Here is a 25109-nt window from a genome sequence, read left to right on the forward strand (position 1 = left end):
TTAGGTAGTTGAAGTTTTCAGATGTTGCTTTTCGATAGTCGAGTAGTTGAGATCAGCACGCTAAACATTTTGAGCGCGACGTGTCGTGGGTTCGATCCTTGCGTAGCGTTTCGTGAATCACGAATGCTTGTTCTGAGTCTGGGTGTCTTTGTGCTTGTGACATGAATGTTTGTGACTTCCCAATTAAATTCTTTAGTAAGGGAGTTGTTTGAAATCAAAAATTCTAATTCTAATATCTATTTTTGATACAGAAACGGGCGCCATATTGCCGTAACGGCATTTTTGTTGCATTGTCATCCAGTTACCCCCTAGTCCCCTAGTCGCGTCTAAAGAAGTTTTACTTCAAAATCTATATCTATACTAATACTAGCTGACCCAGCAAACGTTGTTTTGCCGTTTTTTTTTTCTAGTTGTATTTATTTTTTAATGCTACATTATAAAAAAATGAAAACAAAAAAAATCATCCAAAAAATAAAAAAAATAATTTTAGTGTGGGCGACCCTTGTCACTTAGGGGTATGAAAAATAGATGTTGTTCTATTCTCAGACCTACCCAATATGTATACAAAATTTCATAAGAATCGGTCGAAGCGTTTCGGAGGAGTACGGTAACTAACATCGTGACACGGGAATTTTATATATTAGATAAAGCTGAAGAGTTTTTTTGTTTGTTTGAACGCGCTAATTGGTCCAAATTTAAAAAATAATTTTAGTGTTGAATAGACCATTCATCGAGGAAGGCTTTAGGCTATAAACCATCACGCTGCGACTAATAGAAGCGAAGATACAATGGAAAATGTGAAAAAAACAGGGCAGATATAAATCATAACTCATATCTTCTACCCACGGGGACGAAGTCGCGGGCAACAGCTAGTACTTAAATAGAAAAATATTTTATTAAATTTTTTATAGGTATTTGAGATATGACTCATAGATTTCTGCCTAAACATGTATCTTAAAATCTGGACTTATTCTTTATCTACTTAGATAAGGATGAGAAATAATAATATTACAATTTGAAGGTATCAGTTATTATACCACACCGTAATATTTAGTTTCGTTAGATCTGTTTATAGCCGTTTAGACATGTCCAAGTTCAAGTTTAGTGTTATTTTGGTACTTTTAGTGTGTTTTAAGTGTTGTTGGACTCAAATAGATGAAGGTCTGTGATTTTTTTATTTTGTTGGGGTAAAATATGGTAATTTTTATTGGAAAAATTGTGTAAATCAAGTTAAAAAAATGTTTGTATATTTGTGACATGTAACTCGAGAATGAGTGAATTTTTTTTTATGCATTTTATATTTTAACTGAATGTTAACCTTCCCCGGTTAATTTATATTTACCGGTAGAGTTTTTGTTCTATAGCAGAAGCAGAAATTAATCTCTGTGAAAATTATACTGTCTATTATCAGATAGCACCCGATTGTTGAAAAACAGCCGTAAAATGACAGAGGAAATTTAGGAATAACTTTTGAATGGTGTGATATTCTATCAAAAGTACGCCTTCAATATTTTTGGAAAACCTGTCTGACAGACTACTACGATTTTTTAATAGTCAAATACCCAATTTGATTAAAGCAGAACTCAGTCAAAATTCTATTCAATTCAATTTTTTGTTGTATACCAGAATGGTACTTAGGTTGAGTGGTCATTTGGTCAATTATTTAGTAAGTTCGTAGCTCATTATAGGTCTTGTGAGGCACAGCCAACGTTTTCCATTAAAACCCTTCGGCAATTTACAATGGCCGATGAATTAATGGAAATTGGATGAAAATTGGGATTATTAGTATTATTCTAAACATTTTTCCGGCACATTAATTGGAAATTCAGGACGGGGCGGAACACTCACGATCCATACAATGAATTTCCAATTATTGTGTAGGCAAAATGCTTAAGAGAATAATAATAGTGGTTTCTTAGGTTTACGCAAATGTTAGACATTGAAATGAAACTACTTTTACGGATTTTGTCGCGGTTTAATTTTAGATTTTAGTTCCCGGCGTTTTGTCGGATCAAGAATAAGAATAGTTTCAAATTTCATCCCATTACCATTTATTTATTAATTCATCGGTCATTGTAAATAGCAGGATCGGAGACCAGGATAAAACATTATTGTGAAGGGCAGACTTTATACGTATAACATCTTATCGGGCGATGGCCAAATGTGTTTCGCTGTGTTTGAAAATTGATAACAGATGCAAATATTACCTTAATTTATTATTGGCTGCTCGCATCCCGCATGGATGGCGGTTACAGCTGCAAAAACGTTACTCTCTTAAAACGCAGTCGGATAAAAGTATCCAAGCTGCCAGCAACCTCTATTTTGGGCGTTTGTGCGTAAAGAGGTATGAAATATACACACATTCATATACCTATTTTCGTATTTATAAAATTAGATCCGGCTTGATCTTGATGGATTTGAGAATTATGTGATTGGTGTTATTTCTAACATGTTATATTTTTCTGGATTCCGTTTCACAATGGTTGGAATGACAACCCTATTTCTGGGGTTCTGTTGTCTTTCCGTCAGCCACCAGTCTTTATCTCAGGAATTAAAAAGGCGAGACAGTTGACATTTTTACAATTGATGTATTCCTGTTGCCACAATAACAATAAAATATTGAAAATAAAGATCAAGGTTAAGCGGCGATTATTATGGTCATAAATTTGATAGGCAACTAATATTTGTGCAATTTTTTTTTCTGTCTGGGACCGTCGAAATCGCTAGTCCGAATCGCACTTGAACGGTCTCAGACCAACAAAACAACAGCGGCCTTTAACAATTTTTTTGAAAAACATTTCCCTATTTTCACAGACTTAGTATCTACAACACCGGGAATCGAAAACGATGTGATATGTACACAGTGCGATTGTACAGACAATCTAGTAAACTGTTCCGATCAGAACATCACAGCATTATTTCAAGATGGCGATTGGGACAGTAAGTTAAATATTAACTTTTGAATATTGAAACTAAGGATAGCCGAGTGCTTGAGGTCACTACAACACAGTCGACGTGTCGCGGTTTTGGTAACAGCGTAGGACAAGTATAATTTACGAATGCTTGTCCTGAGTGTGAGTTTTGATGTGCAAGTGACTTGAATGTTTGTGACAAGGAATCAATTTCTTAATACGAGAGTGAAGAAATAATAATAATTGTCTGAATGATGGGAAAAGATCGTCACCCACTGGAGCCCGGAAAATCTTGACAGAGTACACGTATCTTCTCCAAGTTTTTGTGAAATATTTTGTTAATGCTCTACACCTATTAATGTTATTACTCATGACATGAACTATCTAACACTGACATTTTTTTCCAAACCGGACAAGTAGTTCTTGAGATTAGTGCGTTCAAACACAAAAATTCTTCAGCTGTATAATATTGGTGTATAATTGTATTTAATTGAAAATGTGTTTTTTCATTTCAGCTCTTCAAGATGTAATTCCATTAACAGTTGATCTAAGTTTTAACAAAATAAGTAAGATATACAGATTCCCTATATTACCTATACAAGTGCTAAACTTATCAAATTGTGAAATATTTTCTCTGGAAGATGGAAGTTTTGTAAATCTCCACAATTTAACAGCTTTGGACTTGACGAGAAACAAAATTTCAACATCTGCTATTTCGAAGAGAACCTTTTTTGTAAGTGTTTACAAGTTTAAGTATGCACGGTTGAGTTCATCACGCCAAACCCACTGAACGTGACGTGTCGCAGGTTCGATCCCCGCGTAGGACAAGCAATTCTTTTTGTAATTTTTTGTAAAGTTGAAGTAATAATAAACAATTAATTTAGTTGACTTGAATGTCTATGAAAACCCCTCGTCACAAGGATTCAATTCCTTAATACGGGAATCGTTGGTGAAAAAAAAAACGGTAAAACATTAATCTTTTTCAGTAGCTTAATAGTTTATTATAATTACCATCAGCATTGAAAACCCTCTGCAGAGCATAAGCCTCCCTTTGTTTATATCATTCTCCTGTCTCTTGCCTTTTGCATCCATCCTATTCCTGCTATATTGTTTGTCAGGAATCAGGGTTTCCCACCAAGTCCACTATCATCATCAGCCTTGCAAAAAACCACTGTTGGGCATATATCTGCTTTTCTTTTGGCCATTCTCCTTGTCTCTTGCCTTTCGCACCCTATTCCCGCTAACAAAGAAATCGGCCCAGTGGTTAGCGAGTGAAGAAGTAACAAACATCAATACGAACAAGCTCAGATACTTTCGCATTTATCATTTACAAACCTATTTTATCTATTTCAGGCAATTCCAAACCCTACGAAACGGACATTAGAGTTCAAAATGATGCGGCATCTAAGTCTAGCCTACAACGACCTCCACACACTACCTCAAGACATCTTCATATTTATGTCTGGACTGACTTATCTGGACCTAAGTGGGAACCCGTTAGCGTATATAGATCAAGTTACGATGGGCGCTATTTCTGAACTTAAGAATATGAGGGTAAGTTCTGTTTTAATGCGACTTTTGTGTCCACTTTGTTTGATCCACCCGCTATAGGTCGGAAATGATCCCACGGGGTCATAAAATCTGGATAAAAACAATTCTGGTTATTTTAAGTGTTAATTTAGGTTATGAACTATCTGGGTACCAAATTTCGTCGAAATCTGTTCAGTAGTTTTTGCGTGAAAGAGTAACAAACATCCATCCATTCAAACAGAGTTTCGTTTGTAATATTAGTCTGTCTCCAGCCTTTATTTGCCGTTTTGTTCCAAATAGGCGTTAGTAAACCATCATTAATTTTATTAATGAATCAGTCTCACGACAGTTACTATAAAAAAAATCGATGACCATATTGCTGGAATGCATAAGGAGTGTAATTACATAAAAACTTGAAAATTTTTCTCTCAGCATTTTATGTCAGCGAACCCTGGGAAAAAAATATTGTTTTTAAGTATTATCATAAACGTTTTTTACGTCTTTTTGCTTGTAAAATACCTTTTCTAGAGATGCAATCTCCTTTTCAGGAGTTAAGATTAAGTGGATGCGAGTTGGAGAACCTTCCTGAGGGTTTTCTCCGCAGACACAGGAAGATACAGCGCCTGGACCTGAGTGATAACCGCTTCTCAATCATCCCATCGGCCTTGGCTGAAGCTCCAAGTCTGGTGTATCTGAACTTCGATAAGAATGCCTTGAAAATCATTGAGGCTAATAAGTAAGCTCTTCTTTTGACTGATAATGAAAATATATATTCTTTTCTTTTTATACATAAAAATGAATTGCTGTTCGTTAGTCTCGCTAAAATTAGAGAACGGCTGAGATACAAAAAAAGAAACATAAACATAAACAATAATTAAATCCATTCATCAAAAAATTCATCGGCATCGCTGCCGGCTGGGAGTGTGCCCAAAAGGCTGGCAGCATTGCCACGTTGAATGGCACTGCTAATGGCAAGCTGTGGGACGAGCCGCTTTGCAGAGTAGTTCAGGACCATCTGATTTCTACTTCTGCCACTCCTGCGGAGCGGGCGCGCCTCCTGGCTGTGAGTGAGTGGGAGTCAGGTCTTTGGCTTTACGCACTACCGTCGTCGAATATAGGCACCTTGTTCGACGACACAACTTTGCGTCTCGCTGCTGCCTTAAGACTAGGTGCTTCATCTTGTTCTCCGCATCGCTGCCACTGTGGTGAAGTAGTCAACAGCCTCGGACACCACGGTCTATCATGCAGCCGTAGTGCAGGTCGCATGGCTCGTCACGCGAATATTATCCGTCGAGCTCTTGTTGCCGTCGGCGTACCTGCTGTATTAGAACCTAATGGTTTGGTACGCGATGATGGCAAGAGACCGGACGGTATGTCTTTGTTCCCTAGGAGGATGGGTAGGCCTTTAGTGTGGGACGCCACTTGTGTCGATACTCTTGCGCCATCTCACCTTCCCGGTCCTTCGAGTTGCGCTGGCTCTGCTGCCGCGGCTGCTGAAAACCTCAAACGGCGCAAATATGGTAATCTAGTTGGTAGTTACTTCTTTGAGCCGTAAATGCGGACAACATCACATACATTGTTCTGAACCCAAAGTAAGTTGATAAAGCACTTGTGTTATGGAATTCAGATACAACGATGGTACCACAAACACCCAGACCCGAGACAATGTAGAAATGTGAATTTTTACATTGACTCGACCGGGGATCGAACCCGGGACCTCAGAGCTAGCGACACCTTGAAACCGGTGCGTACGCCACTCGACCACGGAGCTGGTTTTTTATTAAAAAGTCATACATTTCTCGTATTCCAGTGCTATCACCAACCTGACCAAATTACAAGAGCTGAGTATGAGCAGGAACAGCAGGCTTCAGAATATAACGGCGGGTGGCCTCGGGGGTCTAAGTAGCCTGGTCGTGTTGAGACTGAACAATAATCCAAGGTTAACGTACTTGGACCCTGGCTTCCTGGTTTGGAAGAATGATGATGGAGAGGAAATGTGGCCGATGGTGAAAGAGGTTAGTGGAGTTTTTGGGGTTCCGTACTCAAAGGATTAAAATAGAACCCTATTATTTGTTTGTCACCAGGATGTATCTCATGAACCACAACTAAACTAGACAGTAGACCTTTTCAAAGATTTTGTATTTCTATTGCCGCTACAACAACAAATTATTCAAGATCAAGGTTAAGCAACACTTGTTTCGGTTATAAATTTGTTGATTGCCAGTTTAACTAAGGGGTACCGTGTTGCCCTGGTAACTGGGGAGGTCGGATCTAATAGGCAGTCGCTCCTTGTAAAAGCTGCATCCGGTTAGACTGGCAGCCGACCTCAACATAGGAAAAGGCTAGTTAGATGATGACACCAGATCAACAAACGCCAAAATTCTATTTCCAGTTATACCTGAACAACAATAACCTCTCAGGCATCGACCCTCGCGTCCTGGACTGTTGGAACGATCTGGAGACAGGTGACTTCTCTGGGAACAGCTACTCCTGCGACTGCAATCAATGGATGGTGGATGTACTGGTCCCAGTGCTGAAGAACACACCAGCTAACGGAACCGTCAATAATATGGTGTAAGTGTCAACAGCGGAGTTCTTTTTGAAATATTTTTTTTAGACTGCGTGGTAATTGGACGACAATGCCACGGCAATATGGCGTCACATTTTTTTAACATCCGGTTTTTAAATATTTTTCTTTTGTGTTTGTTTATTTTATTTCATGAACATGATTGAAGCCCTCATATTTTTGCAAGGCCTGAAAAAGGCCGTTAAGCTGAACTTCAATTACATGTATTTAACGATTGTACAACCTTAACATGCAAATAAATATTTTGAGTTTAAGTTTGAGAATATTAAATTGCGAAAGTATATGAATATAAATGTATGTATAAATGTTATCAAACGGCTAAACCTATTTAGATGACATTTAGTATATAGGTAGATGACACCTCGTATTAATAAATAGGCTATATTTTATAGAACTGCGTTAAAGGAGGATAATGTGAGTGCAGTTAAACGACACACGCGGGCGAAACCACGAGCAAAGTCTAGTTTATAGTATGACCAGGTCTATCTTCAAGAACATCAAAATGTCTGCTTTATGGTTTTATATATTTTTAGGTGCAAAAAGCCAGCAGACATGCGAGGGCTCACATTCTCACAACTATTTGACACATCAAGACTCCTGGTTTGTCCAGAATCGGAGAATATCTCAGAATTGTCAGCTCCAAACATGGCAATTTTATTGGGAATCATGATCGGTAAGTTGAATTTACCTATTAATAGAAATTAATAACTGCCTTAATCCTCTTCTCGCTGGGGGTTATAGTAACATTCAAGCCACTCAGGACAAGCATTCGTGGATCACAAAAACGCTTGTCCTACGCAGGGTCTAAACCTTGACACGACGCTCACAGTGGGTTTTGGTCGTGATAACCTCAACCACTCGGCTATCCGTGCAGTCCTTTCCCAATTAATGGCCGATTTTTCAATCGCCCTATAACTTTTATGTGATGAATATGTTTGACGGTTAATACAGCTCTTGTGTAGGAAAAGTCAAAAGGCCATAATATATTTATTCCTCAGATAGAAGTTAACTGATGAATATTTAATTTAATAATATTTAATTTCTTGCACCCAACGCCATCTAGTCTCAAACTATAAAAAACTTTTACTGACTGACCATGATTACAAGACAAAATTAAATGATCATCGTTAGTCATAACTTACAACCTTATTTTCAGGTATCGTGGTTACGTTCCCAATAGTTCTCGTCCTGGTCTTATTATGGAGGAAGGGATACTTCAACAGTTCCAAATCATACTCAAGTCCATACGACGATGATGATGAAATGGAAAAACTGTGAAACTGATTATTTGAAGCTGATTCGAGAGGTAAGAAGAGAAACCAAATTTTCCCACGTTTTTATACACTCACTTTTCTTGCTTTGTCGTTCCGGTTGGATCTTTGTAATTCAATTTTGAGGCACTTCCCGATAAGCTAGCAGGCTGGAATTCTCAGGGTAGCTTCAAACCCAATGATTTTAAACCTATTAATTTTATTTAGCAAGAAAATCGGTCCAATACTTTTTGAATGAAAGCATAAAAAATACTTGACAATTATTTTTCTGATAGGCGTTGCGAAATCGAAAACAAGACTAAGGGGGCACCCTGTATACTGTTCTAGGACAGCCTGTATAATATCCAAAAAGAGGACTATTAGCAGACAATATCACCCCGCGATAAGTACAAAAATTGTAAATAAATAAATGATACCTACATTTTGTATTTTATTTCTCAACATAAACACAATTGAATACACTTTATACTGCATTTTCTGTGTGTGTGTGTGTGTGTATGTGTGTAAGATATCGTTGCTCATCATTCTGGTTTCCTGTCACTGCCGCAACACTGTGACATTTTGATCGCTGGATAGTTTTTATCTAGAAAGAGAAAAGACACAACTTAATTGGCCTAATAGGCCATTCTGTTAATTATTCATTCATTAGCAGATAAAAAACTTGCAAATGAGGCATTTATAAAGAGGTGTGTGAGAGAGAGTATGGGTGAGTGCATGTGAGCGTATATGAGTTTGTGAGTGTGTGTGTGTGTGTGTGTGCGCATGTGTGTGTAATTTGATTAAAGGAGTGTAATGTATTTGCCTCTATATTTATAAGGTGATGCCTACTTATATGATACAACGATTTAATCACGCATACAATTCGCCGACAATGCGCTGCGTCAGCTCATGATTAAGGACACCGGTTGGGTCCGAAAGTAGTCAGGCACTCCCGATAAATACGCGAGAGTAAACCGAATTCTAGAAATACTTTACCTATTTTATTATTAATTTGTAAAACTGAAAATGTTATTAATAGCCCTCCTCCAAATTCTTATTTTTGTTATGCCCGACAGGGCCTAAAAAATGCAAAACTAATGTATCTTGTGTACCTACCACCTAAGTTCAAATTGTGGAATGCAATAAACGTACTGAGTATTGAGTTACATCATTTTAGTATTCATTGTGATCACTAAAGGTACTACAAAGAAAGGACTGGTTCTGCTGTGGAAGCAAGACAGTGTGATACCTATAGTTGCTATCTCGCTTCCTCAATAGCAATTGTTTTACGAAATCTTGGTAGGTATAGACACGGATAACCATCATGCTGTCTGTATTTATATATTAAAGGTAAGTTTGAAAAAGAAACTGCTGATTTGAAAACTGCCTCCTTTTTGCAGTCGGGCAAGAGGAAGAATCAAACATCTACTTACTACTAGTGACTATGTTTCTCAGAAACTGTGGAGCAACGAATTTCTTTATCTTGTTTCGGTAGCATGCCAGCCTGAAAACAAAAATACAATAGATTATTTAATTTTCACAAAAGATAAATAGTTGTCCTGTCAGGTAGGTTATACAAAAATATTGATTTGTGTTATCCAAGCATGCTTGTTCTGAGTCTGGATGACATGTGTTTCAAGTGCTTGTCATTTGAATGTTTGTGAAAACCCCAAGAAACCGTTGACAAACGGGGCAAGCTGGATTGAAAATAATGGAACCTAGAATTTTGCAAATTCATAGTGAACAAGCGTGATCAATGCTTAATCACTATTTATATGGAAACCGGTCCCAGCAGTGAGACATGATTTGGATCTACAGAAGTTGAAATGAATAAAATACTTACTCGCTTTTGGTAGGTCCAGCTAGTTTCATGACCTGGGCTCTCATGCATCGGTAGCTATGAGAAGTCTTGAAGTGTTTGCATCTGGAAGAAGTGTAAAGTATTATCTCAAAGTTCAATTAAAAACAAGGTTTAAGAAGAGTCGTACGCGAAACTGAGACGAAGACGAAATACGACAGCGAAAAAATATATATTATTTTTCCAATATTTTTTCTTAAAACGTAGGTGAGGCCTACGTTCAGCAGTGGACGGCGATAGGCTGAGATGATGATGATGAATAATTTTTCCCACTTTCACACTTATTCACACCGGTATGACACTTAGACAAAACAAAATCTTGAGTAGAAGCACAAGCAAAAGCAACAAACAAAAAGTGAGTAGAAGAGAATACGCAGGGGAAATATATGTTACACCCACTTAAAACGGCCCTCGCGCATCATGATTCTGCAAGGGACAGGGGCTCGGAAGCTGAATGAGTACTAACCGTTTCATCTGCTTGCTGCGTAGCTGTTTCTGTTGCTCTTGCTGATCCCTGTAATGTATTCATTTATTGCAGATAGCATCAAGATACAAAGAGAGACTCGTGGCTAAGCTACTACTGCACAAGTTGAACGAACAGGTAAAGCTATGCTATATTTGTCATTACGGTTCCTCGGAGTTACGGAAGCCATATTCAACTGTGGTTATTGGCTGTTATTTATGTTACTATGACAGATGTTACAGGGAGCCAGAAACTGGAAGGCTTAACAACCAGTCTGACTAAGGAGTATCTTGGTTGAGGCAGTCGATTTTTGTTAAACCTTGGCACTTAGCATCATCCGGTTAGACTAAAAGCCGACCCCAATATAGTTGGGAAAAGGTATGGCTGGTGATGATGAATGATGACGAAGACGTTAATCTATATAAATATGAATTTACAAGTAAGAAATAGAAATAATACTTACAGCAATACTTTTGAAACTTTCGCCACTAACTCCACCCTGAAAATGTATATTAATAAATATAAAAGCAACATTCATGAGACAAATTACAGCTAAACCTTCAAGTTATAGAAAAAATCAAGTGCATCTTTAGCTCATATCTACAGGCCCACAGCTGGGCCAAAACCTCCACATAGACTATCAATTTTCTGTAATTGCTGATTCGCCGCTTCTTCTAGAAATGTATATTTCTAAAAAACACAATTATAAACTAGCTTTTCGCCCGCGGCTTCGCCCGCGTCGAGGTCGGTTATATCACGTTTCCAAGAGAACTCTTCAAAAGTCCGGGATAGAAACTATCCTATGTTCTTCTCAAGGTCAACTCTATCTCTGTACCAAATTTCATTAAAATCGGTTCATTGGTTTAGACGTGAAAGCGTAACAGACAGACAGAGTTACTTTCGCATTTATAATATTAGTAGAGATAAACTACACATGTCATAGACAGAGTATCTGTACTCTGTCTATGTGTAGTTTATCTCGATCGTGATCATCAAACAAAAAATTTTTTGTGGGAATCAAACCCACGACCTCCGATACAAAAGTCAGGGCTATAAAACCAAGGGGTCAGTATATAAGATGATTTTAAGTCATACCATCCAAGTTTATAGGGTCTTTTCCTACGATTTATGGTTGAATACAATCTTGTGACGCCTCGGGCTATAATCAAAATAAAAGCAAAAAAGAATTATTAGGCATGTAAAAGTCTAAAAGAAAAATATATCTCGGTTTAGTCCTAAAATATGTATTTGTTATACTAGTATTTTGCTGCGACATCAGGAAAAAGGCGTATATCTACCTTAATAAAAGATGTCAGCTTACTTCATACTAGACATATAAATATTAATTGTAAGTTCCTGTCTGTAACTTACACTATCTATCGCGGCGAAAACTTCGGATACATTTTTTACGACAACTTCACGATCGGAGGGATACGAAATTGCGTTTATTATAGTTTATTACAAGGGGTTGGACACACAAATCCTCGGGGTAGAAAGAGGGTAGTGTCAGAATATTACTGATTAAACCTGGACCGCCGTGCCACGTCATACAATAGGGATGATGACTGGGTATAAAAGAAAACATCTCATTAGTCCCTCAGTTAGATAATTGAAAAGTATGAGACACGAATTTTTTCCTTTTTCAGAAAAACTAGAATTGACAAAAATTAACTGCTTTAAAGTTTAGGAGAGAGGGCTTGTGACGTCACGCGTAAGTTTCATTCTCTGTGATTTGGTCAATTTATGTTTGCGGGACAAATTAAAAAATACGTATCCATTATTATACAAAAAACTACAAGACGGACACTGCAAAAAAAAATTGTCAACATCCCTATTTGGGCCAGTGCATGGCAATGCATTAAAATTCATCACACTTCGACCGCGCAGGCGTTGTCTACACTGCCTCTGTCATTTTTAATGTTACATACCTTGATGTTCTGTGACCTCTTCCACAAATATTTCTTTCAGTCTTTTGTACAGATTTCTGAAACCAAAGAAGTCAAACTACATAACTTATAAAATCGCAAACAATTATTGTAGATGTCCTATCTTTGAAAGATATCTAAAATCATGGATAAACTTCTAACAGATACCGCTTGTGTAAATTTTTGCTTCTGTTAGAATTTAAATTTTAAGTTGTCTGGAAGATGAGAAGTGGCTAGTGTAATCTGATTCGTTGGTTCAAGATCACGTTATAGACATATACCAGGGTGCGATCTGGGTGCAGCGTTCTCATTCCAAATTCATTTGTTTTGTGTGCGTAAGTTGCCTAAGCAGTATCTATTGGGACTTTATCTTTGCCTAAAATCTGTCCAAAATTTCCATTTCATTTATCAAATTAAAACTGTGTGGAAATACTCTGTCGTCGTGAAATCAACTTTAAGACGTGTGAATAAGGTTGAATTCGTAAACAATGTGTTCGTAACTATCGACGTTTCAAGACTGTGTATTTAGAGTTTTTGCACATAAATGCTTTAAAACCTTTCGAATATTGAATTCAACTAAATATTATATTATTATCCAAACCTTAGATCTTTGAAAAAAACATCCGGAAGGGAAACCCAACAATTTGAGGACCCAGTTGACATAATCGGTAAGCTGATTCGTTTTTGATCGGGTTCGAGTCCTGCGCGCGACAAATATTTGTTAGAGAGATAGCCGAGAATTTTGGAATTTAGACGAGACCTAACATTAATTTAATACATGATCTTTATGTAAAAGTCATTTTCATGAATGACGCTGAAAATGATGTCGCCAAAGTGTCAAATTTATCGTTATTGTCACGTGAAGACAAACATTCATTTTAACGACACTTAGCCAAGCGTCGTTCACTAATAAGATTCTAACTCAGGTCTTAGATTGGATTATAAACTTACACAGACTTTTCATCACTGCTGCTCATGAGAATACTAATAAGAGAACTCCGTTCCAGTATATTTCTTTTAACTGAAAATAAATAGATAATTATTTATTAAAAACTAAACTTATTGAAGGAAACGAAGTAATTACACAACATAAATGACTTCTAAGTCATAAAACAGATATTAAAATGATGCAAGGATTCTTGTTATAATAATTTTCACATCGTCTAGTCTCAAACTATACAAAGTTTGCATTATGAGTACAAGATAACAGAAATTTCAAATACATACATATTACAGATAAATTACACCCAGACTCAGAACGAATGATCATACTCTTCTCCCAATCATTGGTCCTGAGAGGGAATCAAACCTCTGTTATAGCAGTCAGGATCACTAACAGGCCATTCCGAAGTTATAGTGGGATAAAAACTACACATAAATAAGAAACTCCTCACATTACAATATTATTTTTCGGCAGCTAGCTGTGCAAATATATACTTACAGAAGTTTATCGGTAATCTCATAATACTTCCAAGTTTTCTGTCCATCCATCTTCTGTAAAGTAATTTAAGAAAATCCTTATTATATTAATAATTCTATAATTAAAATATATAAACTCAATAGCACCTAGCACTGTCTCCAATTCATCCCTGTTAAATGAAAACATTGAACAAATGTTATGTCGAAAGAACTGTTGGTCTTTAGAAAAAAACATGTTACTAAGAAAGGCATTTGATACTGTCAGTCACATACAAATAACAGTATTATTTAAACATAATTAAAAATCTGGAAATAAAACAACATAATACTTCGTTCTTTTAGTACACGTTGCTATCACAAATATAAAATAGAATAAGATTAAGAATCTTCATTTGCGTGAAACATGGTTTACAATATTGGTGGTAATATTAATAAATGGTTCAGCACATTCCGCCATAACATGGCATGCAAATATTTTCTTAGGTTTAGGCCTAAGTACACTAAATTTCTAATTATAAATTCTATTAATTATATTCTATTTTACATAATATATTTAAAATTCTTTAAAATTATAACATAAAAAATAACACTCTAAAATTATACATTACATCATTACACTCAAACAAAAACTAATACACACTAAGCAAAAAACCAAAACAAACAAAATGTAAAACAAACAATTAGGTACCTTTCAAAACATTTATTATTTGTGACTCATGAATTCTGAGATACTATAAAAATGAGCCATTTCTTTAGTGCTCCTTTAAATTTAGAAATGACATACTTTGTATAGAAGTAAAAAGCGTGGTATGCCTCAGGGTATAGTTATGGGACCTTTTTATTTTCCATACAATTATCTCTCTTTTAACCTCTGTGTACCCAAATACAAGAATGGATATATAAAATTAAACTATACTAACGTTCTTTGCGAATCTTTCAAAGTATAGTTTGAGTCCAACCAATCTTGTCCGTCGCCTGATATATCTAGTAAAACAGAAAAAAAATGTTTTAGAATTACAATTACGAACATATTTATTAAAATATCATACAAAATAATTATGTTTCAGTATCCATTCCACAGCCAATTCTATAAATAATAGTTACTATATGGATTTTTATAGAAAAGATTGACGGAAGATTTTTCTATAGGTGTTTTAAAAAGCATGCTTTAAAATATTACCTGATTCTTGATTAAGTATCGAAAGACTGTAAGATTCTCGAGGTCTCATCCTTGTACTGAAAAATAATTACAAATTCAGTTTGTAGCACCTTATAAAAACTCTTTGTGACACATAAGTACTTAAAGAAAGGCGTAGGTAAGAAAAACGAGTGACGAAGAGGCAGTGTGTGAAAAATAAACATGAATGAATTTATAAGACTTATTATTTTATTATCCCGACGGGGTTGAAAATGCACATTTTGAAATGTAATAAACATATTAGTGTGTTTATTTCTTTTGTTTCAAAAATAATAAGAAAAACAATCACAAACATGCAAGTAACATGCACAAAAACACTCAGACTCGGAACAAGCATTCGTGGATCACACAAATGCATATCCTACGCGGGGATCGAACCCGGGACACGTCGCGCACAGTGTGTTTGGCGTGACCTCAACTACACACCTATCCGTGCAGTAGTAACACTGCACCCACTTCAATCACCACATCGCTTTGTTCCTATGTAGTTATTAAAAGTTTAAACTCACTCTGACTTGATAATGACCGGCAGCTCGGATTTCTTCCGTAGCGTCATATTTGCTATTTCAGTTGAGGCTCCCAATTCTAAAAACATATAGATGTTTATTGTATCTTCAATTGGGCAGACAACTGGGTATAAAAATTAAAAATCTATTAGGTCCCTCAGTTACTTAATTAAAAATTATTCGACACGTATTTTTGCCTTTTACTGAACAAATGAATTTTATAAAGATAAACTGCTTTATATTTTAACAAAGGGGACTTGTGACGCAACAATATAGTACAATTGTGACGTCACGCGTAAGTATCAATCAGGATAATTTAATAAATATATGTTTGAGTGTCAAAAAAATCCGTTATTATGCATTAAACAACAAAACGTACACTGAAAAATAAATTGTCATCATACTGTCTTATGAGCTATTTAAAGTTTTTATAATCACTTCTGTGAGGATGATTCGTAATTAAAAGATGCGACGGCTTATGAGGGATGACGCGTTGTTTGAGTTTGAATTGCGACCCCTGTGGCATCAAATCATGATAAAGACTTCAGTTGGTTTCGAAACTAGTCGGTATTACCCTGATAAATACACGTGAGTAAACCGTCGCATATCTAAAAACTGTAAGTCCTTAAGTTACAAGTTAATTTTATTTTTATAATTACTATCGTGAGACTGATTCATTATTAAATGATTTAACGGTTTACTCACGCGTATTTATCGGGGTAGCCCGACTAGTTTCGGACCCAACCGACTCGCGATCTCGCCGCGTCTGCCCATGATTAAGGACTCCGGTTGGGTCCGAAACTAGTCGGGCTACCCCGATAAATACGCGTGAGTAAACCATTACATCATTTAATAAAGTTAATTTTAGTTCAAAATAAGTACATATATTATGAAATATTACTAACCAGCAATTCTTAGATCGCTGCAAGTTGGTTTACGCTGAAAAAGAAAATTCTAGATTAAGTTTGGATTGCTTTGCACTAAAGCTAAATTCCAGCGTTTTTTTGTTCTTCAGACTGGACTAGCTTCTAATTAAAATTTATTAACTTTTGGGTTCTGAATCCTATATTTTTCCCCACGTTTTAAAAACCCCAGTTTCTTGTTTGTCATTCCGGTTGGATTTTTCAATTTTGAGTTACTTCCCGATAAGCTAGCAGGCTGAAATTTTCAGGGTAGCTTCGAACCCGAAGACAATGCAATTTGCAACTACAAAAACGGCTGAACCGACGACTAATCTCTGAATTGTTGTACTTACTTCCGATTCGTACATTTCTTTCCTCCTGTGAACGTGCGTTCTGGGAAAGTGACAGGGGTCACTGACATGTGGTGCTCTGAAAATAATACCACATACAGAAAGTTTCAAACCTTAAAAGTTGCAAAGACTACAAACAATGTGCATGTAAACTGTACATCCCTTTATTGTAAAAAAAGGACTACTGCACTAAAGGTAGGGGTTTCCAAAAACGTTGGTCCTGGGTTGGATTCGAACCGACCTCTGGTATAGCAGTGAGGCCCACTAGCCACAAGACCATAAGGCCAGTCACAAATACAGCTTAGTATGTCTAATCCTCATGCCCCTGCCCTTATCCCGGCGCATCATGGCTTCTCCTTCCATACCTTTCTATCTGACGTCATCTCACAAGACCATTCTTTGCAGCCATATCGTGTAATATGAAAACAAATACAGTTCGGTGCCACTCTTACGCCCGCCGCGTCAGCTCATGATTGTGGACTCCAGTTGTATCCGAAACTAGTTGGAGGATTCCGATAGACACGCGTGAGTAAACCGTTATTATATGAATTATGAATCTGCCTCAAAATCCCTATTAATATTGTAAATGCGAAAGTAACTCTGTCTGTCTGTCTGTCTCTAACGCTTTCACGTCTAAACCACTGAACTGATTTTAATGAAATTTGGTACATACTTTTATCCTGGACTTTTGAAGAGTTCTCTTGGAAACGCGATATAACCGACCTCGACGCGGGCGAAGCCGCGGGCGAAAAGCTAGTGACAATAATATAGAAACAAAGATAACCTGCACTCCGGTACGGGACAATTGATTTGTCTCAACAGTTCTTGAGTTACATCTGTGGTTGTGCCCATTTCTGAAATAATAAAAGTTCATTAAAGTTCTGGCGCTGTTAAAAACCCCCAACGGCGCAAACATTGTAATCTACTTGGTGGTTTATTGTTTGATCAGGTTTCTTTTAAATAACGACTCCCGCAATAAGGAATTTAATTCTTGTATCACGGGAAGCTTTACAAACATACAGATCACATGTAACATGACACCCAGACTCAGAACAATCATTCGTGGATTCCACAAATACTTGCCCTACGCGGGGATCACACCCGCGAGACGACGCGCATAGTGATTTTGGCGTGGTGACCTCAACCACTCGGCTATCCGTGCAGTCAGTTTGGGGTTGAAACTTTTGTGGCGTGGGGGCCGAGTGCAAAAATGTTTTAAGATCCGGCAATGCGTCTTTTTGGCATTTCCCGTGACCCAAAAGCTGGCTTTTATCTCGCACAGAAGATTAGCGTTAACGTTCAACGATGCAATGTTTAAAGGATATCTATCCGTATGGTCAGAAATTATAATAAGGCCACAACTTTCACACCGGTTGGGTCCGAGACTAGTCGGGCAACCGAAACCATTACATAATTTTGACGACCTCCGTGGTCGAGTGGCGTACGCACCGGTTTCAAGGTGTCGCTAGCTCTGAGGTCATACATTGTCACGGGTTTGGGTGTTCGTGGTACCTTCGTTGTATCTGAATTCCATAACACAAGTGCTTTAGCAACTTACTTTACTTTGGGCTCAGAACAATGTATGTGATGTTGTCCGCATTTATTTATTTAATAAGGGCAGTGTAAAGGTTTACCTGTGCTATCTTTTTTCATCTCCTTCATCCGTTGCAAGTAGTAGCAGTTCTGAAAACAGAAAGGGAGTTAGAACTTTGGTTTTGTAAGCCAAGTCATGACTGGTAACTGATTTACACAAACCAATTGATTTATTTCAGTGAATTAATGGTCACTTTAAAAATTGTATCTAAATTATTAAGTTTTGATAACTTTAACGTCCCACAACTTTTAAATTGCTCGACCAATTTTCTTCAAACATATCAAGAAACTCGCATATAATTTACCTTTAAGACAAAATAAACTAAATGGAAATCGTTCAATCCGTTCGAGAGCTATGATGTCACAGACAGACACGTTAAACTTATAACAACCAATTTTTTGCTTGTATATTCAAAATGACGACCCATTCCCAGTGGGTCAATGCCAATTTTGCCACTTCTCAAAATCGTCTGTGCAGTAACTCAGCTTGGATGTGTAACTTCAAACCTAACACCCTCCTTTATGAGTCGGGATTAAAAAGTAATAAATTAATTAAAACTTACTTCTTCGTGAACTTCCTTTCTTGGTGCAGCTATTTCTTTCAGTATCGTTGGTGCACTGGATTTAAAAGCAATTGTTATACTTATATTATTAATTCAGTATGTTGAACAATAATATATAACCGACTTAAAAAAAAAACTATCGTGCCAAAAATTTTATGGGACCAAATGATAGCTACTACAAATCATCATCCTAGCCTTTTCCCAACTATGTTGGGGTCGGCTACCAGTCTAACCGGATTCAGCTAAGTACCAGTGTTTTACAAGGAGCGACTGCCTATCTGACCTCCTCAACCCAGTAACCGGCAACACGATACTCCTTGGTTAGACTGGTTGTCAAGCTTCTGACTACCTGTAACGACTGTCAAAGAAGTAGGAATGACAGCCGGGACCCACAATTTAACGTGCCTTCCGAAATACGGAGGGACTCGTTATGACAAAGATGGTCACCCATCTACGGACCAACCGTGTCAACCGTGGCTTAACCTGTGACCGATCAACTTGTGCAGTTATAGCTTAGCTACGAGATCCTCCATGGCACCTATTTTACGTTTGAAAAAAGAGGTAACGAAGTCGTAGCATCCAGAACTTTTTGAAGGCAATTGAAAAATCAATTATTCGGTTGAGAATTTTGTAACTTTAAACTCCTGACCTTGGTTTCCGCTTCTGTTTCTTTAAATCATCAGAGTCTGTTGTAGAACCTCCTAAGCCCGCCATTTCTATGACTCCATCTCTACTCCCATCGCCAAGTCTTCTAGGCTCTGGAAACCTTGGTCTTTCTCTTCTCCTGGTTAAAAAAAACAGAGGCATTTGTCTTTTTAGTTGACTTCAAAAGAAAGTTCTCAGTTTCGACGATGAAATAGACTATTTTCAAGTGGATTTTGGGTGAGATAAAATCAGTCCTTAATATTTAAATAAAAATTGGGCATTTTTATATTGGAATGTAAAATTAAATAAATAATGTTTGGTTATTGAAAAGACGAAAAATAATCTTTCTTTTTACCCGTAGATGACCAGGATTTTCCAATGGACAACCACCTAAATAAATATGCAACTTCATAAAAATCGGTCAAATTATAACGAACATTGTGACAGGAGACCACTGCGGAGCAAAGGCCTCCCTTAAATTTTAACACTCTGTACGGTCTATGCCCTTTGTCCAGCAGTGGACTGCGATAAGCTGATGATGATGATGATGATGATGACGGTCTATGCTTTTTCCCTCCATTTTTTGTGGTATGGCATCCATTCTATAATCCCACGTTTTTTTATACACCCACTTTCTTGTTGGTGTGTTTGTTTGTCGTTCCGGTTGGATTTATGTAACTCAATTTTTGAGGCACTTCCCGATAAACTAGCCGGCTGAAATTTTCAGGGTTGCTTCGAACCCGATGATAATGCAATTTAAAACTATAAAAACGACTGGACCGATTTTGATAATTTGAATAGCTTGACAATTATAAACGAGGAGATTTTTTAGCAGTAGTAGCTGCAGCTTACTTATGAGACTTGGACCTGGTCCTCTTGCTCCTGCCGTTATGCATGTTCTTGGTCCTGCGAGCCGTGGCGCAACCCTGGAAGATCCTCTGCGCGCATCCCGAACAGAATATCACGCCTTGAAACACCTCCGCGTTCAGCAGATCTGTCTCGCTGCACACGTCTGTTAATATTTAAATGATAAAGTTAATAATTAAAATAGAAATAAATAGTATTATAAAGCAGGGTGTTGTAATAAACGCCAACACATATAGCTTTAGAATTTCGTTTATTTGCTCGATGACAAAACACACAAGAGACAGTTTACACTTTATAACGAATACTGATAGAATGACTCTGAGCCGCGGAGGATCGGTGGCGCATTGTTGCGCTCGCGCGTTGCGTTTCCAACTGACCAACGGTCGATGTCAATCTCGCTCGAGCCCTCGCGTCTCTCGCTCTCCCTTTCCCTCGCGCGCGGGAAAGCAGTGTAGCGCGCGGGAGAATTTAAGGAGAGGTTGCGCGGGGAACGTGTTCGCCGCGCTGTGTACCAACCGCACGGTAATTTTGGCGCGTACTATATACTAAATTTATAAAAACCCGCGTTACAGTAATAATTTACATAGAATAATAATAAAATGTAAGTAATTTACATTAATATAAATGTAGGTATATATGAATACCAAAACCAAATATAGAAAATAATTGTAAAAAATATATACCTATAATAATTGTTATTAATAGCCGTCCTTCAAATTCTTATTTTTGTTGTGCCCGACAGGGCAGGGCCTACAATGCTCCAATGTGTGTGTGCACTAATGTATCTCGTGTACCTACCACCTAAGTTCACATGCAATGCAATAAACGTATTGAGATGTAGAAAAGTTTCAAGATTTTTCTCTTTTGTAAATTCGCCGTACAACCTTTGCAAGTTACCACCGATCTTAATAATCTTAGTCTAGCCTAGATACGATCTGTAGCGGGCGGGCCCGCGGGCTACAGCTAGTTATTTCCAGGAATAGAGGTCAGAATGTGCAGTCTAGATGTCTCGTGCATGTAACTTGAATATTTATGAGCGCTCGGCAGAAAAATGGAGATCGCTTTGCACATCGTAAAATAAAACGCCAATCCATTGTGCGTACTCGTCTTCTTGAGGTGCATGCAACCGCAGCAGAGAACGAATTTCAACCAATCACGAGTGATGGCTAAGACGCGATGCGCTGCGGGACAATCACTGCACTTTACTACGCCCCGCGCATACCGCAAAAGGGACCCAAAGAATCACTTCTGCGCAGGTGAAGGTCAGCGCTCAAGATCCGTGCCGGTATCTTTATTTGGCTATAAGAGGAAGAGAGAGAGAAATATGCGCGCTTACTGGTTACTCTTTCTTATATCTCCCCATCAACTCCCGTTCACTTTTTGTAACGGTTACGTCACGAATTCGCCAGCTTACTCCCCGAGTAAGGGCGCGAAAAGAAGTTTAGACTTCAATAAATTAGGGAATCTTTTCTTTATTTAAGAATATCGATACTATACTTACAACACTTGTGACATCTCTTGTGGTAACTGAACCCCTCTCGCATAGTGACCTCGTCCCTGGAGACAGGATTCTGACAGTGTTCGCACACCCCGCAACTGGTTAACAAGATAGTTTAGTATGAAAACATTTTTACCCGACTACGAAGACATCTGGCGAATGTGCCAGAGTTTACTCAGTTCTCGCCCTTACAGTTCCGTTTACTGGCTCAGTACTATCGAAGATGACACTAGTGTTTTGAATATAATTGCTGCATCATTAGCTATTATGTTACTGGCGGGGCAGAAGCGGCGCACGAACAAAAATGCACGCGTGCAGGTCGCCAACGGCTTGCGAGCTGAACATTCGCCAGATGTGGACGCATCCTAACGGTTAACTCACAATTATCTGGAGTGCCCGACTAGTTTCCGACCCAACCGGAGTCCTTAATCATGAGCTGACGCGGCGAGGTCGCGAATCAGTACCCCGCCGCGTCACTTGCGGGGCAACCCCGATAAAAACGCGTGAGCAAACCGTTGCATCATTTAATAATGAATCAGTTTCACGATAGTTACTGTAAAAATGCAAAGGAAATGTTTTACGCACGTTTCTATCTTGTGTTTTTGTGTTACATTTTATCTCCTGAACGGATGAGGTATTGTGAGATTCGTCTGAAAAGGCGAGCGTTCTAAGATAGGTGATACGTTGGACCATAGAACGTTACAAAAAAAATGGCGGCTGTGATCAGATTCAGAGGTTTTTTTAGTACTATACGAAAGACATAACCCTTGCTTGCAGTCAGATAGATAGCCATAAAAAGAGAAGCCTCTTGCTAGAGTCTATTTGTGGAAGAAGTTAAGCGGTTTATTTATTGTCTCTTTCTTAGGGTCCAAACAGACGGACCCCATTTCAACTGCAATCCAACTGCAAATTTGCAGTTCGGATGCAGTTACCGTTACAGCAACCGTCACGCGACTGCACGCCGACTGCAATTGGACCATACGGTTAGTTTGCAGTTCCATTGCCGACATTGCAGTCGTGTCAACTGGATTTAAACTGCATCCGAACAGCAAATTTGTAGTTTGATTGCAGTTGAAATGCGGTCTGTCTGTTAAGACCCTTACACCTGTAACAATCTTTCGAATAAACTGTCTAATCAAAATCCATTTATACCAATGAAGCTTTTGTAAATTTGACTTTCACAGATTCAAAACCGTCCTCAAATAAACCTATTGTTAACAAACACGAAAGTTTGTATGTACGGATGTTTGTTACTCTTTCACGCAAAAACCACTGAACGGATTTAGACGATAGATGGTAAATAGAACCTGGATTGGCAGGTACAATAGTTTTATACCGACTTTATGTTCTTGTAGGACCATTTTCGATTCGTAACGGGCCTTCCTCGGGGGAGGAAGTGGACAGCGTCAGACTCTTAGTGACTAAACCTGAACTGCCGTACAGCGTCCCCTTATATAGTAGGTGCGCGGGCATGCATAGCATTTCAACACGCACCGACTGCGGGGCACCGTCGGCCAATAGATACCGACGGCTTCCTTCGTATTCGTAACGGGCCTAGCCGCTGGCAAGCTAGCTTAGACTACAATGTAACAAGAACTGCTTAAACATTTATCGGTCATGTCCACGAACGAATAAATGAATCATTATTTTTCATAAAATTATTGACTAAATACTTACGCCATCATGCTAAACTTTTGCAATTTTTTTAATAACTTTCTCTACATATTTATAACGGACATTTTCACTGAGAATTTATATTATTTCTTTATAGATTTTACTATTTCCTTTGAAAGAACGAAAATAATGACAGTGACATTGACAGTTCTTTTGACTATGGTAAAAAGTAGTCAGAAAGAAGTTTATTTCTTCAAATAATAATAATAATATTCCACAACTTTCACACAACGCCATCTAGTCTCAAACTAAGCAGAGCTTGTATTATGAGTACTAGATAACTGATAATAATGATGACATACATAATATAGATAAATTACACCCAGACACAGAACAAATGATCGTGCTCATCACATAAACATTTGTCCTGGGTGGGAATCGAACCCACGACCTCCGATATAGCAGTCAGGGTCACTAACCACTAGATCAACAGGACTGTAAGTGACTACAAATTACTTGTTTTTGATTATTCAAGCCTATTCTACATGATTCGACGCAAGCCTCCGCGCGACTTCCGCTTTAAGAAACTTTAATAAATATTTCCATTTTTCAGCTTTCATTTAATTTAACCTTTACTTCAGAACAGACTTAATTGAATTCATTCGGGAGCTATGATGCCACAGACTGATAGACACGTCAAACTTACCTCAACACAAAGAACCTTCTTTTTCGGGGATAAAAATTAAAAAGAAACTTAATTTTTCACAATTTTATTACAATATAAAAACAAAATATATAATATAAATATAGATAATTCAAGTACAGTTTCATTTAAAATAGAACCTTTATCCAGCACCTTAAGGTATATATTCGAAAAGCAGTGTCAATAATGGTGATTTAGAATCAACAATTTTAAATAGTATAGTCCATCACATAGCATTTAAGTTGTCCAGAATCTTTTTCAATACTTTCTTCGCTATTGCATATAATTGTACAATTTTTGTTGTCTTTTTTATGAAATACCACTAAATAATATATGACGATTTTATGCTCAGTGCATTGAAAAAATAAATGGTGTAAGAAAAATATAATAAATCATCATAATATCTGAAAAAAAAAAACAGTTTCAATTTTTTTTTCGTGAATTGCTGAAAATTCCAAAAAATATAAGGATTTTTACCCGACGGGGTTATTGTTTTTTAAAATAATATTATTACCTTGACCAAGTTTTTTATGTTACAAATTTTTTTGTAAAAGTACAAAAAAAAATATGTCTTATCAACAATCGAAGCCACTCAAAAATATCAAAGAAACAAAAAAAAAAACATTTTTACAAAAAAAAAAAATATTACACTCTCGCAAATAAAAACTTAAAACTAAACACAAAATAAAGATAAAAATACAAAAAAAAAAGAAACTTAATTTTCTA

At 37.4% G+C, this 25109-nt stretch overlaps 2 protein-coding genes across 5 annotated transcripts; one reads left to right on the top strand and one right to left on the bottom strand.

Moving 5' to 3' along the window:
• The first annotated feature begins 928 nt into the window (after positions 1–928).
• On the top strand, positions 929–8719 carry LOC113502462 (leucine-rich repeat neuronal protein 2-like). Of its 2 annotated transcripts, none has more exons than XM_026884039.1 (10): positions 929–1161; positions 2815–2940; positions 3428–3645; positions 4266–4466; positions 4991–5178; positions 6253–6457; positions 6835–7016; positions 7563–7702; positions 8186–8335; positions 8576–8719. In XM_026884039.1, exons 1-9 carry the CDS (start codon positions 1086–1088, stop codon positions 8305–8307), a joined length of 1458 nt encoding a protein of 485 aa, XP_026739840.1. In that variant the 5' UTR covers positions 929–1085; the 3' UTR covers positions 8308–8335; positions 8576–8719. The 2 variants fall into 2 exon arrangements, with proteins under 2 accessions (XP_026739840.1, XP_026739841.1); XM_026884040.1 differs by having other exon boundaries at positions 8628–8719.
• Positions 8703–23948, bottom strand: LOC113502463. 3 transcript variants are annotated; one of them, XM_026884042.1, is made up of 21 exons: positions 23744–23945; positions 22070–22164; positions 20554–20713; positions 19706–19840; positions 19057–19111; positions 18535–18583; positions 17685–17754; positions 16904–16979; positions 16554–16587; positions 15652–15727; positions 15125–15180; positions 14865–14928; positions 13967–14019; positions 13477–13546; positions 12529–12584; positions 11696–11759; positions 11064–11099; positions 10604–10651; positions 10123–10203; positions 9713–9783; positions 8703–8883 (listed from the first exon to the last, which is right to left on the bottom strand). In XM_026884042.1, exons 1-21 carry the CDS (start codon positions 23749–23751, stop codon positions 8822–8824), a joined length of 1419 nt encoding a protein of 472 aa, XP_026739843.1. In that variant the 5' UTR covers positions 23752–23945; the 3' UTR covers positions 8703–8821. The 3 variants fall into 3 exon arrangements, 2 of the variants coding, with proteins under 2 accessions (XP_026739843.1, XP_026739842.1); XM_026884041.1 differs by having other exon boundaries at positions 8703–8904; XR_003401355.1 differs by lacking the exons at positions 8703–8883; positions 9713–9783; positions 10123–10203 and adding an exon at positions 13127–13226 and having other exon boundaries at positions 10605–10651; positions 23744–23948.
• Between the last annotated feature and the right edge of the window lie 1161 nt (positions 23949–25109).

The sequence above is a fragment of the Trichoplusia ni genome, chromosome 17 (assembly GCF_003590095.1).
Source record: "Trichoplusia ni isolate ovarian cell line Hi5 chromosome 17, tn1, whole genome shotgun sequence".
In the NCBI taxonomy this organism is placed as follows: Eukaryota; Metazoa; Arthropoda; class Insecta; order Lepidoptera; family Noctuidae; genus Trichoplusia; species Trichoplusia ni.

Excerpts from the sequence above, each read along its gene's own strand:
- LOC113502463 (XM_026884041.1), bottom strand. Across the intron at positions 15,728-16,553 it reads CAGCGATCTAAGAATTGCTG|AATTGGGAGCCTCAACTGAA; the intron begins GTTAGTAATATT and ends ATATGTTTTTAG. Across the intron at positions 10,204-10,603 it reads CGCAGCAAGCAGATGAAACG|ATGCAAACACTTCAAGACTT; the intron begins GTTAGTACTCAT and ends CACTTCTTCCAG.
- LOC113502462 (XM_026884039.1), top strand. The coding sequence starts at position 1,086 with ATGTCCAAGTTCAAGTTTAGTGTTATTTTGGTACTTTTAGTGTGTTTT. Across the intron at positions 6,458-6,834 it reads TGTGGCCGATGGTGAAAGAG|TTATACCTGAACAACAATAA; the intron begins GTTAGTGGAGTT and ends TTCTATTTCCAG. Across the intron at positions 7,703-8,185 it reads TTTATTGGGAATCATGATCG|GTATCGTGGTTACGTTCCCA; the intron begins GTAAGTTGAATT and ends CCTTATTTTCAG.